This window comes from Fundulus heteroclitus, unplaced genomic scaffold, assembly GCF_011125445.2.
Source record: "Fundulus heteroclitus isolate FHET01 unplaced genomic scaffold, MU-UCD_Fhet_4.1 scaffold_75, whole genome shotgun sequence".
Lineage (NCBI taxonomy): Eukaryota > Metazoa > Chordata > Actinopteri > Cyprinodontiformes > Fundulidae > Fundulus > Fundulus heteroclitus.
In genome coordinates, this window is record NW_023397197.1 from 19,169 (window position 1) to 33,361 (window position 14,193).

At 45.6% G+C, this 14,193-nt stretch overlaps 2 protein-coding genes across 2 annotated transcripts; one reads left to right on the plus strand and one right to left on the minus strand.

Moving 5' to 3' along the window:
• Window positions 1-7,067: 7,067 nt before the first annotated feature.
• Window positions 7,068-9,117, minus strand: LOC118561912 (kinesin-like protein KIF20B). Its single transcript, XM_036134149.1, has 6 exons — window positions 9,089-9,117; window positions 8,705-8,818; window positions 8,491-8,637; window positions 7,836-8,415; window positions 7,434-7,553; window positions 7,068-7,356 (listed from the first exon to the last, which is right to left on the minus strand). Exons 1-4 carry the CDS (start codon window positions 9,115-9,117, stop codon window positions 8,253-8,255), a joined length of 453 nt encoding a protein of 150 aa, XP_035990042.1. The 3' UTR covers window positions 7,068-7,356; window positions 7,434-7,553; window positions 7,836-8,252.
• Window positions 9,118-10,966: 1,849 nt separating this feature from the next.
• Window positions 10,967-13,079, plus strand: LOC118561881. The gene is made up of 5 exons (XM_036134146.1): window positions 10,967-11,586; window positions 11,671-11,793; window positions 11,861-12,161; window positions 12,240-12,407; window positions 12,840-13,079. The coding sequence occupies exons 3-5, from the start codon at window positions 11,925-11,927 to the stop codon at window positions 13,056-13,058; spliced, it is 624 nt and encodes a 207-aa protein (XP_035990039.1). The 5' UTR covers window positions 10,967-11,586; window positions 11,671-11,793; window positions 11,861-11,924; the 3' UTR covers window positions 13,059-13,079.
• Window positions 13,080-14,193: the final 1,114 nt, after the last annotated feature.

The window sequence follows — 14,193 nt, forward strand, 5'->3', positions numbered from 1 at the left end:
TGTCTTTTTGTCTGTAGATGCGTTAAATTTTACGGATGTGCATCCGTAAGTTTTGGAGGATTCTAAAAACAGTTGGTTTTCAGATTTGTGAAATTGTCAAAGAAATCGTTAATCTTGTGGCCTTTCATCTAGAGTTATTTCAGCATTCAGGATGTGAGCTGTGCAACAGCAGACGCTTGTGGAGCCCAATCGTTGGGCGATGGCTATCATCAGCATGCCTCACATATCTGCTCTTACTTTTCATTCATCTTAGCCGCCTAATGCTCATCTTAAAAGTAATCTAACTACGAATACTGGTGGTGGATTCAAATCTCATTCAAGTCTCATTAAGCCCGCGTCCTGTCCTGTTCATTCCCTCTTGGTCACTCATTCATTTATGTGCATCATCCCTAAGCATCCTCTGTTATTTATCCTGTCATCCAGGCGTCCCGCCATGCAGTTGTCCTGTTTTTCTGTTCATTCTTTCATGGTCATTCATTTATTCATGTTCCCTGCCTTGTTCCCCACTACGTTCCCATGCATACTCCTTGCATGCTTCCTGCATGCTCCCAGTGTGCCCCCTGCGTGTTCCCTGCCATGCTCCCTGCCATGTGGCCATCCCTGCCATACTCTTTGCCATGTTTCCTTCTATGCTCCTTGCCATGTGTTTCCTTCAATGCTCCTTGCCATGTGTTTCCTTCAATGCTCCTTGCCATGTGTTTCCTTCTATGCTCCTTGCCATGTTTCCTTCTATGCTCCTTGCCATGTTTCCTTCTATGCTCCTTGCCATGTTTCCTTCTACGCTCCCTGCAACGCCCTCCTCCCTGCCATACGGCCTGCCCTGCCATGTGTTTCCTGCCATGCGGCCTGCCCTGCCATGTGTTTCCTTCTATGCTCCTTGCCATGTGTTTCCTTCTATGCTCCTTGCCATGTGTTTCCTTCTATGCTCCCTGCAACGCCCTCTTCCCTGCCATGCTCCCTGCCATGCTCCCTGTGTGTTCCCTGCCATGCTTCCTGCGTTCTCTGCCATGCCTCCTGCATTCTCTGCCATGCTCCCTGCGTTCTCTGCCATGCCCCCTGCGTTCTCTGCCATGCTCCCTGCGTTCATGCCCCCTGCGTTCTCTGCCATGCTCCCTGCGTTCTCTTTGACATGCTCCCTGTGGTTCCCTGCCATGTCCCCTGCATGCTGCCCGCCTTGCTCCCTGCCATGATCATTCATTCATCACGTGCATCAGCCCGAAACTGACCATTCACCTCACCTTCCACCTCTCCATCAACCTCACCTCATCTTTCCATTCATCTTGTTTAAATTTTGGTAAGCCTTTGCGGCAATGGCCCTCTTTGCTAAGCTTTCACATCTTTTCTCCTTCATTACTCATCCTTCTCCTTCTCTCTGCCTTTTGAACTTGCTGATGCTCTGGCCTGGACCTCTGCATTTTTTGGGGGATAATTTCCCTATTCTCATACATCTGCTTATCTACTTTAAAGTATAAATCACTGTTTATGTTCCTGCCGAGGTCCGAGTGCCAAAGTTTAAACTGTTGTATCAATAAATTTGTCTAATCGCTTTTCTCTTTGTGAGTCTTTAGTTTGAATGATGCTAAAGGCGGAAATACAACCGAAGAACTTCTGCTTACTTCCATTCAATCAGAGGCTTGTTCGCCTCCAATGGAGCAATCGCTTTGAGCCACACCTCCTCGAAGCCCAATCATCAACCAGCGTTCACCTTAAACAGCAACTCCAAATCATCTCTCGGCCTGCTTTTTGGCAAGCGCAAGAACCACTCCACTAATGTCGTATTTCGCTTCAGACATTCCCCTTTGCAAGCCTTTCAGTTCCAAGTATCATCCTGAGACTGACCATCTCTATTCATGCACCTTACCATACACCTCACCTCATCTCCCCATTCATGTCACTGAACTTTGGTAGGCCTTCGCGGCAACCGACCCTGTTTGGTAAGCCTTCGCAGCACTTTTCCTCTATAGCCCATCCTACTTGTCTCTGTTTTTAGTTTAATCCAAGTCTCATTGTCTTTCAACCATGCAGACGCACCGGCCTCGACCTCGGCAATTTTTGGGGGGAAATATCCCTATTCTCATACGCCTGCTTATGCATATTGAAGTATAATTCAGCCTGAATTTTTCCTGCCGAGGTCTGAGCGCCAAACTCTTAAAATATTGTATCAATAAAATTCTTCTAATTGCCTTTTCTTTCTGTGTGAGTTTTTCAGATTGAAATGCAGCTTAAGCGAAAATTCAGACTGAAGAAACTCTATTGCCTACCTCCATCAATCAGGGACTCCTCCGACACAAGTCAATCAGCTTTGAACTGCTCCTCCTCGAAGCCAATCAGCATCCTGGGTTCATCTTAAAAAGAACTCCACATCCTCGTCTCGGCCTTCTCCTCAGCGGGCAAGCGGTGGCTGCGCGTGTCTGGTTTAGACTCTGATGACTGGATTCAACCCACCTCCATCCCCTTCTCCACCATCGTAGCAAACTTTGCCTCGCTTTCCTACGGTCCTCCTTCAACCTCGTCCCTATCAGAGTGTAATTCCTCCTGGACTCTTATGGAATTCCCAGTCACTCCTTAAAACGGTCCGGCAGAAGACCGCCATGTTGAGCCTGGTTCTGCCAGAGGTTTCTTCCCAAAGGGGAGTTTTTCCTCTCCACAGTCGCTTCATGCTTGCTCATCATGGACAGTTCATGCAAACCTGTGTTTGTCAAGTTGGACATCTAGCTCAAACAATTCAGCATATGGACTGAACAAACTTTATGTATCTCCACTCCACCACCAGTTTCAGACCTGAGGGGAAATATCCCTATTCTCATACGCCTGCTTATGCATATTGAAGTATAATTCAGCGTGAATTTTTCCTGCCGAGGTCTGAGCGCCAAACTCTTAAAATTTTGTATCAATAAAATTCTTCTAATTGCCTTTTCTTTCTGTGTGAGTTTTTCAGATTGAAATGCAAACTGAACCGAAACTGGTCCACCCCTTTTCAATGGGGAGTCGTTAGGGTCATTGTGTTCTGCCCAACATTCTCAAATGTTAACTTATCTATGACAATTTTGCCCTAATTAATTTTGCTCTAAATGCTGAAGCAGATCCAGTTTGGCTGAATTCATCCACCTGCAGCTCAGACCCATCAGAACCTGACAGGTTCTGGGGAGAAGTCCATTTACTGCTGATAACCGCTGACAGGAAACTGCAGTCAGAATAAAGCTGCTGATGAGGCTTTTTCTGAGGAATTACCTGCAGTCTGAATGAAAATCATGACAATAATGATTTATCAGGAGAAAAACCTGGCTCTGACTCCTGGACCATTAGACGGTCCGGACCAACGGTTCTCCTGAAGGAACCTCAGTCCTGAACGTTTTACGTGGAAAACATTCATCACGTCTGCAGTAAATCATTTAAAACTTTCAGTCCTGACTGCCACCATCTGCTGCAGGTCCAGGTCCGAATCGTCTGGGCCTCCATCCCCGGTGTGCATCTGGACCGAACCGGTCCTGCTCGCTGCTAAACGCTGCATTCAGACCCTTTTTATGCATCTCAGCGTTTCCTGTAGCAGCGAGCCGCCAGCAGCAGATTCTCAACCCTCTGATGAACTAAAGCAGCTCCTACGGGCCTGTTGGAGCGGATCAGAACATTTGGTACCAGCTGACACAGCATCAATAACCCAATCACACATCGTCTCCTGAAGCCGGGCCTCATTAGGAGCTGCACTGGTGTTTGATCAATAAAACATTTAGCCGTGATGGATCCATCAGACAAAGACGCCGTGTTCTGACCCGGTCTGACCCGGTCCAGATCGCACCCTCTGGGTCCGGTTCCCTGCAGAGCTGAACAGTCTGGATGGATGGAGGAGTCTCTGTTTCATGCAGGGAACCGGTGGAGAGGCAGGAACTCTGACATGTTGCTGATGTTCTGCAGGCCCGTCTGACCCGGCTTGTTGCAACATGTCAGGAATAACCGGATCATAATGCCACCGTGGAGCACCTCTCAGCACCGGCTGCATGTTTTTCTCCGACCAGAACCAGAACTGTTTGTTTCCTCCTCAGGCTGAGAGGCCACCGAGGCCGTCCTGGTACCAGAGCCGCTCCAAACGCACCCAGAGGTCCAGATAAACCCGGCCTGACCCTGACGGTCTGGAAGGAAATGAAACCATAACAGTGAGAATGGACTTCAGAACCAGAGGGTCTGAGGAACAGATGGGTTCTGACTGCCGGCCCAGATAAAGGTGAGGCCCGCTTCCATCTCAGGGTCGCTGATGAACGGGTTCACTGGACACGGTTCGGTCCAGATGTGGAGATGGAGCTTTACCATCTATGCTGGTGTGTGTGACCCGTTTCCTGTTTTCTGGTGTGGCTGGACCTAATGGGACCAGAACCGGTCCCTAAAGCTGCAGGGTTCCAGGTTTGGGTCCAGGTGAACCTTCAGAACCAACTTAAACAGCTGCAGGTTCAAATCTGGAAAAGCAGAGAGTTTCTCTAATGCTGCTTTTAGCCAGAACAACAAAGCTGTAATAGGAACAGCGGGTCAGCGCCGCAGTAGAACCAACAGAACAGCACCGACCCAAAATATTCAGGCACCGAGACAAACTTCTGAGGAGAGTTTGTGACTGAAACTGTCTCGATATCAGAGGAGAACCGGCAGACTGGTACCAGAAAGGCAACAGAAGCCCAACCACTGGACCCGTCCAAGTTCAGCAGAACTTAGAATCCAACTCATCTCCATCGTCTTATTTCTAGTGCAGTAAATCTGAATATCTTAGTTTAGAGGTTAAAATTCTGATTCCATCTGCAGATCAGATTATTTAGCTGCTCAGATTAAGGAGAAATAAACTCATTTTACTTTTTGTCCCTTGTTGCAGTGTTTAGGTACCAGGTTACAGGAACAGAATATTTTCCTTAATTACTAAACGGACCTTCTAATAAAACCGACCCACCCCTGAAATAAACGTCTGGCTCCACCAACGTGATTCTGGACAGAGCTTCAGACAGACGGACTCAGATCTGGTTCTGCTCAGTGACCCGGGTCCTGAGGCAGCTAAACAGGCCCAACCATGAGCCGTCCTCCACCGTGCTCAGCAGCTGACACCGGCTCTGTTTTTAGGTTTCTACCGTCTCGGTGCTGTAAACGGTCCAAAGCACTTTGGTCCCCAACTCTTCCTTCAGACGCAGATTTAGGAACCAAAGCTGAGCTTCATCTTCTCTTTACTGACGATTTCAGACAATCTGTAAACCGTGTTGCTGCAGCAAAGTTAAACTGGTGTTAAGATCAATTAGTTTATTCCATTTCTGGGAATTAGGCGCTTCTGTAACTCAGCATCCTGTAACGAACTTTAAAACCCAGAGAGACGACATGAAACCTGAACTAAAACCTTTAAACGTCTGAAAGCGGACCCGGCTGGACGAGTGAGACCCTGCTGACCCGTCTGGGTGGTTCATGGACCTCAGCGTTTAGTCTGGAGGAGGTTAGTAATGGATGCAGATGATGAAGAGGAAGGCAGAGCAGCTCAGACGGCACAAAGGGCCCAGATGTGATGGAAGTGATGCTAAAACTGCATCATGGCCGCCTCTCCATCATTCACACCACACATCAGCACTTCCTGCTTCACCGCCGTTCTCAAAGACTTCCTGAGCTCCCACATGGATGAGGCCCACTTTCACCGCCACCCTTCCTCTCCCTCATCTTCCTCACATCTGTTCTTCCTCATCCTGTGGTTCCGCTCGTCTCTCCTGCATTCATCCTCTGTTCCTGATCACGACGCCTCAGGACGACGGCCTGCGCTCTGCTGCAGAGATCCTCCAGCAGGTGGACGTCCAGCAGCGCCTCGTCCTGTTAGTCATCAGGATCGCTAACATGGTTCTGGATCTGGAGGACCGTTTGGGACCCATCAGGTCAGACTGTGGGAGAAAAGCTGCTGAGGGACTCTGAAGGTGGTTTTCTGGACCGGTGGACAAAGCTGGATCGGCTCTGTAATTCACTGACCATTGATCCAAAGAAGTTATTGAGGTACTGGTTGGTGAAAGAAACTAGGTGTGGACGGCGTTCTAAAGATAAATTTAAGAACCTCATTAGCTCCACCCACAGGTGATGATGGGTAAAGTTCACTGTTGAAACTATTCCATGGTGATTCGTCTGCAGGGTCGACATTAAAAGAAATATGCATCTATTAGCAAGACATTAGAGAAAGACTCAAGTATGGATTTGAATTTTTAAATATCTGTTGATGTCATTATTTACGATATGATTAGTTTCAATACATAGATTTGAACATATTTTACAAGTGTAATTATTCATGTAATTTAGTAGATGTTGTCCATGGGTATTTTTGTCCTTTTAAGTCAGAAATGACAATTGTTACATTCTAACTGGTATTTTTTACAGGTGAATTCTGACAAATACAGGAGCATTGTGACATTTGTCAATGTCAACCAGAGTTACTAGAAGCTTCTGGTTAGTAAGCAAAAGTTCTACCTAAGAAACACATTGTGTCATTTCACAATGCTGTGATGTCAGGCACTAAATAGCTTCTTTCTATCAGTCCATAAATCAGGAGACAGAAACAGTTTGTCCGGTGGATCAAATCCGGCAGAAAAAGATGAAACTCAACTGGCTGCAGATAGATTTACGTCAGTATTTAATAGAAAGAGGACTGAAGTAGATAAAGTCAATATGTTTACAGAGCTTCACTGACAGCCAATCAGAACTGCTCTCTGACGATCTCATCGGGTCAGGGAAGTCTGAGGCCAAAGGTCAAGGTTCAAGGTCAGGTCCAAAATCTCTTTGCATCCATCGGGTCCAGCAGGAAAAGCCCAGCCTAGAAACTAGAGACGGCTTTTATCGGACCGCTTCCTTTAAAAAAGAAATTATTTTGACAGTCAAACTTGATTTTAAACTAAAACGATCGTTCTTCCTGTTTTCTCCAACCGAGCAGCAACAGAATCAAACATCAAAGCTGCATTTGAAGCTTTAATCCATCGCCAGAGAAAACTGGGATGGAGTTTAAATATGATTTGCTCTCATTATTATTATTATTATTATTATTATTATTATAACTAAGTAAATGCAATATCAGAGGCTGGGACCTGGACATGCAGACTCGACCACAAGCTGCTTGGTTTCCTGCAGAAATCTGCAGCAGCAGCTGATGAAGAGGAGGAGGGACGAAGCTGCGGTTCTGACGTCAGAATGAAGGTAAACGTGGCGCCGCCTCCAGCAGGAAACCCAGCAGGTGGATTCATGTCAGGAGAAATGTGGAGCAGCTAAAACCACTGACCTGGTGAAGCCTCTTATTAATGACGACTTCTTCACCTTGTCAGCCGTCTCCTCCATGCTGTCCTCCATCAGACTGGAGTCTTGGTCTTCACCCTGCTGGACGGATGTTTTAGATATCAGGGATGACTGAGACGTCAGCAGCTAAACGGCTAAAGGCGACTCCTTCCCACCTGAAGGTCTTCCAGACTGGCTTCCCAGCCGGTCAGGGAGCTGCTGCTGCTCTGCAGCGTCTTCCTGCTGCAGGAAGCAGGAGGAACGACGGGGAGGAGCCTGGAGATCACAACCTCCACCTGAAACAAAGCCAACAAACTACCTTTCACATTTATCTCTGTTCTATCCACATTATTTTTGAACAAGGAAGTAACTCTGGGTCCAACTTCTGTTTTTTTTTGTTCTCCACTTCCGTTTCAGCGCTTCCCTCGGCCAAATAACATCAGCTTGACTGAAATGATAAACTGTTGCAGCAATATTTCCAATAATTGTAGAGCGATGGAAGTGGCAGGTCAGCGCCGCAGCCTTAAACTATTCATGACTGAGAGGATGACATGAAGAAGTGGCCTCTTAGAACTTACCAGGACATTTTAAACCATCTTGGGTCGTCACTTGGTGCGGACGGCTCTGCTATGTGAATGTACCAAGGCGAGCCTCCACAGTGGAAAAGTTAGCACGGTGTTAATGAACAGCAACATGGATGACCTGGTATTCATGGAGGCTGATGTCCGTTCAAGCCAAAGCAAGTCCAGCGTTCACTCTGCTGGATCCTGACTACATCAAGCGGCTCTACCGAGACCTCAGAGCGCTCTGGTGCTGCGGCTCCAGGGGAAGTTCTTCAGTCATGCAGCGGTGATCTTAGGGAAGGTAGGCTGATGAATCGTCTGAGTCAAAAACATAATGGCTGTTTCCCCGTTGTGATTAGATTGCTGCTCAGTTCATTTTACAAAGACAGCAGTGCTAAATGTTTGGGAGTGAACTGATGTTCTAACTGGATATCAGAACTTAAGGCTCAACAACTTCAGGACGTTGAGGGTCTCGTCGTACATGGAGGCACACTGGCTGACGTTGACCACCATGCAGGCCTTGCTGCTGCTGCAGAAGAAGCCCTGCAGGTAGTGGGTCAGCTTGCTCTCCCTTAATGGGACGTGCTGCAGGAGCCTGGAGGCAGCAGACAGCGGGTCACTCAGGACGCTCCAGGACCAGAACTGGTTCCCAGAACCATGAAGGTCCTACCTGGTGTGCTGGTTGTGCTGCAGAGCCTTGATGCATTTGCCCAGAATGAGCAGCGAGGCGTTGATGTTTCCAGCCTCCTTCAGGTCCTCTCCTTTGTTCTGGGTCCTGGAGCTGCGCTCAGAGCCTGCCAGGTCGCACAGACACAACCTGCGGGACGTTAACACCGTTAGCACAGCAGACGCTCAGAGACGCTGAGGTGGCGCCGGCTACTCACGCGCTGACGGCGTGGACTGGTGGCGGCTCGCCGTCCTCCACTCTCAGGATGCGGATGGAGAAGATGCTGTGGCTGCAGCAAAAGCTCAGACTTGGAGCCCAGCAGGACCAGAACCTGCAGCCCCATAAATACAGATAATCCCCATAAACACATTTAATAATGTAGCTTTTATTAAAACTAAATGTGTTCCATAAAGAAATGTGATTTTTAGCACTAAACTACACACAGTAACATTTTATTTTTCAATGTAGTGACATTTATTAATGCTCTTGTGACCTCAGGTACGGTTTCTAAGCCTTCAACCATCTGGTACCAGATCACAGAAGATTTCGTAGGGACTAACAGAGGCACGGATGGAGATTAAATACAATTTATTAAGTTTACCGTTCCCAGGGAACAAAGATCAATTTCATTGCACCAAAAAGAAATTGGTTTAAAAGTAGGAACTATGCTGGTCTGGAATCCTGATAGCTGAGAGAATAATTAAAAACCCAATTAAATTAATTAGACTGTATTGGGGGAGAACTACTAAAGAAAACAAACAGAATAAACTACACACAGTAAAATTTGATTTTTCAGTGTAGTGACATTTATTAATGACTTTCTCAGTACTTGATAGTTTTAGAACATAACATAAAAGTATATGGCATTTGACATTTTAAAAGTTTTAAGCCCCCCTGAACATGAGAAAATCCTCGTTATTCGATGCTGTAGCGCACATATTCCCTAGTTACTGGAGGAAAATAGGGAGTACCAATATGGCGGCTGGTGGCTTCACAGCGACTCGTTCTAACAGCGGCTATTAGCACTCCAGTGTATAATAGAGATCAGTGATCAAAACCGACTCATACAAAAAAAACCTGCATAGAGCAGCAGCTTTTACATTAATCTCTTTCTCTTTTTATACATTTACCCAAATCAACTGTACAGTATTTATCCTCTTTTTAATCTTAAATCAATGAACGTGAACCATTCAAATTGACAAAGTATCACATAGAGCTATAAAATTAATTTTTAAACAGCCCACACACACAAAATGGTGTATATGAATTATTTTAAATCACATTTCAATCATGTTTGTTAATCATTCATTAAATTACTGTCTCTCAATAACTCAAAAGCACACTGTTGCTTGTTTTAGCTCATAAAACCAGCTCGCTTCACTATATAGCATTAGTTGGCATATAGTAATAGTACAAATCACATGCAGCAATAGCTCAATTAACACAGATAATTTACACAAAACACAATTTTTTACATCCTAAATTCACTCATATACCTTCATCTGTCTCCAGCTGGTTTTAAACATCGTCTCCAAGCATAACAATATAACAAAGATACTTTCTCCATGAAATCAGTGAGCAATCAGCCAGAATCAGCAGTAGTTAGCATGCTATGCTAAGCGCTAATCATCATTACTCACCGCAGTTTTCACTCGACAAAACACAACAACACGGTGATGTCCCGCAACCAAAAACCCTCCTGGCAGGTGCAGATAATCTCCTAGGATCAATAACTCAAGATATAACACAGTTTTAATCAGTATTTACTTAGTAACTAGTTATATTGACGCCTCCTGTTCTAACTCTCTCTAAACTGCAGTAACGGCATCAGCGCAAAGAGAAAAAAGACAAAAGAAGAAGCGCGTAGAGCTTGTAGTTGTGAATACGCTCCCTGCTGGCAGAAATATGGAACTACAACAGAAACAAACTATTGAATATTACAAATAATACAAAATTAATATTCTGCCTTTTTTAGATCACAAGGGAAGTGAGGAAAGCTTTTCTGCCTGCACTGCCCACACTTTGTATCCAGCTGAAATCTCCCTCCGCCATTGGAGCCGACGGTAGTAAAGGCAGACAGAGCAACTCTGCACGTATTTTCTGCAGTTTATGCTGCAATAACCGGTGATAACTGCTGAAAGTAGATTACATGGTGCAGAATACCATGTCTATCTTTGTTTAAGAGGCAAAAAATATATATATATCGGCATGAAAACAGGTATTTATTTACACATTTGTTTACACATTGTGTAAACATCAGGGTGTCATGATTAGTCATTTAGCCATTATAGTCCAGAGTTTAACATTTGGCACCAGGATGTTTTCATTCCAATTCTGAAAAGTGCTTGAAAAATAACAAAATAAAAATATTTTTTGTACAAGCATGTATTTTATTAGTGTAATTTATTGAAAAATTGCATATTAAAATGCCCAAAAAGGCTATTACACTTTCAGAAATAAAAGGATAAAATATGCGATTAATCTCGAGTTAACTATCGACATTATGCAATTAATCGCGATTAAAATTTTTAATCGTTTGACAGCACTACTCAGGACATTTAGAGGAAAACGGTTTATTTAAAAGATTTTTCCTACTTCGTTTAACTAGCATCACTAGGACAGGAACACGTTTCTACACAGGAATAAGATGATTTTTAATTATTGCTTTTAGTTAAGATAGTGATATTATTGATGTTACAACAAGTAGTAACCCATAATGATTTATTGTTTGTTAAAGAATGATAAAAGGGGAACAGGGACCTCTAGAAACACTCAGCATTGTGTTCCAGGCTTCCAGCAGTGTTGCCAGATCTGCTTAATATCAGCGACTTTGAGCTTTTTAACCCAAAGATAAAAAACAAACTCAGGAATCTTTTGCACAGGAGACAGAGAGCATCTAACAGCCTGTGTGTACTGACCGTGTCCCCCACTACTCCTATAGGTGAAATAAATGCAGATCCTGATTCCTGGCCTGAGTGGTGTCCTTCATTTTAAACCAGCCAGATTAAAGCTGCTACACTTTGTCCTGCAGGGAGGACAGAGAACACCTGCAGGTCTACCTGAGGGTCCGGCCTTTCACCTTAGCAGAGCGCAGCGCCGGTGAGTCTCAGGTACCGGTCCAGACCCGTTCTGGCTAACCTCATTGTTAAAGCAGCAGAGTCACGGTTGGGTCTGCCGTTTCAGGACTGAGTCACTATAGAACCATCGGATTCGGTTCTGCTCAAACCTCCCAGCCTGTCCCTGCTGGCCCGACTCAGCAGAGATAAGTCCCTTCCTCAGGCGGGCCGGCGCTTCCAGTTCTCCAAGGTGAGCCTGTGGCCCCAGACCAGCGGCAGGCCCAGACGGTTCTGGCTAACGGTTCTGTCTCTGACAGGTTTACGGGCCGGAGACAACGCAGGCGGAGCTGTTTGACGGCGCCGTCAGAGATCTGGTCCAGGATGTCCTGGGAGGAGGAAACTCTCTGGGAAGACCTTCATCTTCCTCGGTACCGCCCGGCCCGCCGCCTCAGGAGAGATGGTGAAGCTCCAAAGAGGAGCCAGGCTGAACGCAGGAGGTGGCAGGAGGAGAAGCTGTCTCTGATTGGTCAAGCCAAAGAGGCAGAAGACAAGAGGAACCAGGAAATTAGGAAGTTTGCAGAAGACCGAGAGCGCTACTGCCGCCAGCAGAGCCTCTTAGTAAGAGGAGCAGGAGACCAGGAGCTGGCCCAACAGCCGAGGGGCCCAACAGTAACCCGTTTGCTCCTGCCTCCTCAGGAGTCCAAGCTGCTGGAGAAGGAGGCGGCCATGGAGAGCTGGAGGAAGGAGAGGGACGCCCTGGTTGCTGCCCTGGAGGTGCAGCTGCAGAAGCTGCTGTCCAGCCAAGCAGAGAAAGACAAAGTCATCAAGGAGCTGAGTGAGCAGAGCTCAAAGCAGCCAGCAGAGGTCAGTGTGGCGCTACCTGGTCCCCCTGCTGCAGATAAATGTCAGAAAGAGACGCCTAAGTTGTGTCCAGGAAACCTTTAAGAGTTTTTAACTCTAAGTCTGCAAAACACAGCTTAGAGGATCAGGTTGATGTTCCAGACTTAAATATATTTAAACATTATTTAGTCAGTGTAGTTGTTAAAAACCTAATGAGCCGCTGCTCCAGTCAGTTAAATCTACTCATTATGTTAACTTCAGTTTATTTATAAAGCACCAATTTTTACTTTCTAAAGTCAGATTCAAGCAGATTATACTTTCTATGTTAGATGGTAACAGCTGATGATCTGCCCCCCCTGGATAAACCTGATGGTGTTTAGCAGAACCTGCTGCCTGTTCTCTGGGCGGTTCTGGTTGGGCTTCCTGTGGCTCTAACGTGTCCGTGAACTCTTCCAGGGTAAAGATGGCGCCGTGTCTCACCATGTGGCAGAGCTGCAGGTCGCTCTGATGGAGAAGGAGGCGCAGGTCCTGCAGCTGAAGGAGGAGCTGGAGGCGACCGCCAGCAAAGGGGACGGCGCTCCAACACGGGTCAGAACCTCCTTCACTAGTCGGACATTTCCCAGAGCGGCTCGTCGAGGTTCTGCTGTCATTTATAGACGCAGCAGGTTGTTCTGACTTTGTTTGCCCCCCAGTTGGTGTTTCTGGGAAAATTTGGCCGACCAGCCCTGGTGACCCGTTCAGATGCTGACTTTTTATTTTTAGATGGTTTTCTGCAACATTAACCAGAAAACCTCGGATGTTAAAATGAAATACAGTGTTTGAGTGTTGATACGTCTCAGAGAAAAAATTTATGACGACCATAATTTCTACAGACCCACCTTCAGAGAGGTGGATAAATAAAACTAATGAAACGACTGCCATAAACACTGTGGCATGTTCTAATAATCATAATAATCATAATAATGACAAATCTGAATTTGCTGAAAATTGCGGGTCACCAAACTGCTGATCCAGACGGAGCACCGAGCCTTTTTCTCTGCAGCCAGACGGTCCAAACAGTTCTGGTTCTGTCATTTCTCATATGACAAGAACTGAAATTATGTAAATGATCCTTTCTGCTGACCCTGACACCTAATGACCCAGGGACCGGTACCGGTGGTTCTACAGGAAGTACTATGGGTCACACTCCTGATTGAAGAAAAGTCAGTTTAATATTTTAGCCTAAATATTTAGGCTAAAATATTTAAATATTTGAGTTACTAAGTGAGGTGTGAAATGTTTTTCTCTCTTTTCCTTCCAGCTTCTGGGCTGTGATGCAACAGTTTCGTCTTATTGTTGTTGTTGTAGGTGTTATTATAATAACTACATATAAAACACAATACAACCAGCTGGCACAGCAGAAATACAAGTACCAAGAAAAGTTGAGTAAGATAAAATTTCAGTAAGGTTGAAGGCCAATGAGTAAAAATAGGTTTTAAAACTGTAAAGCGGAGGGGCCTGTCTAATGTACAAAGGTTTGTCGTTCTATAACTTAGGGGGCCCAATAGAGAAGGGCCTGTTCCCTCTAAGCTTCTGCTCAGAACTGTGAACGACTGTGAGCAGGTGGTCAGCAGATGTGTAAAGGTGAAGCTCGTTTAAGTAAGGTGGGCAAAACTGTTTAAAACCTTAAAAACAAACAGAAGATATTTTAACTGAACTCTAAGATAAACAGGCAACCAGTGACTGGAGGCCAGGATGGGCTAATGTGCTTTATTTTATGTTTTTCCATTAAAATGTGTGCAACAGCATTTGAACCAGCTGCAGATATTTG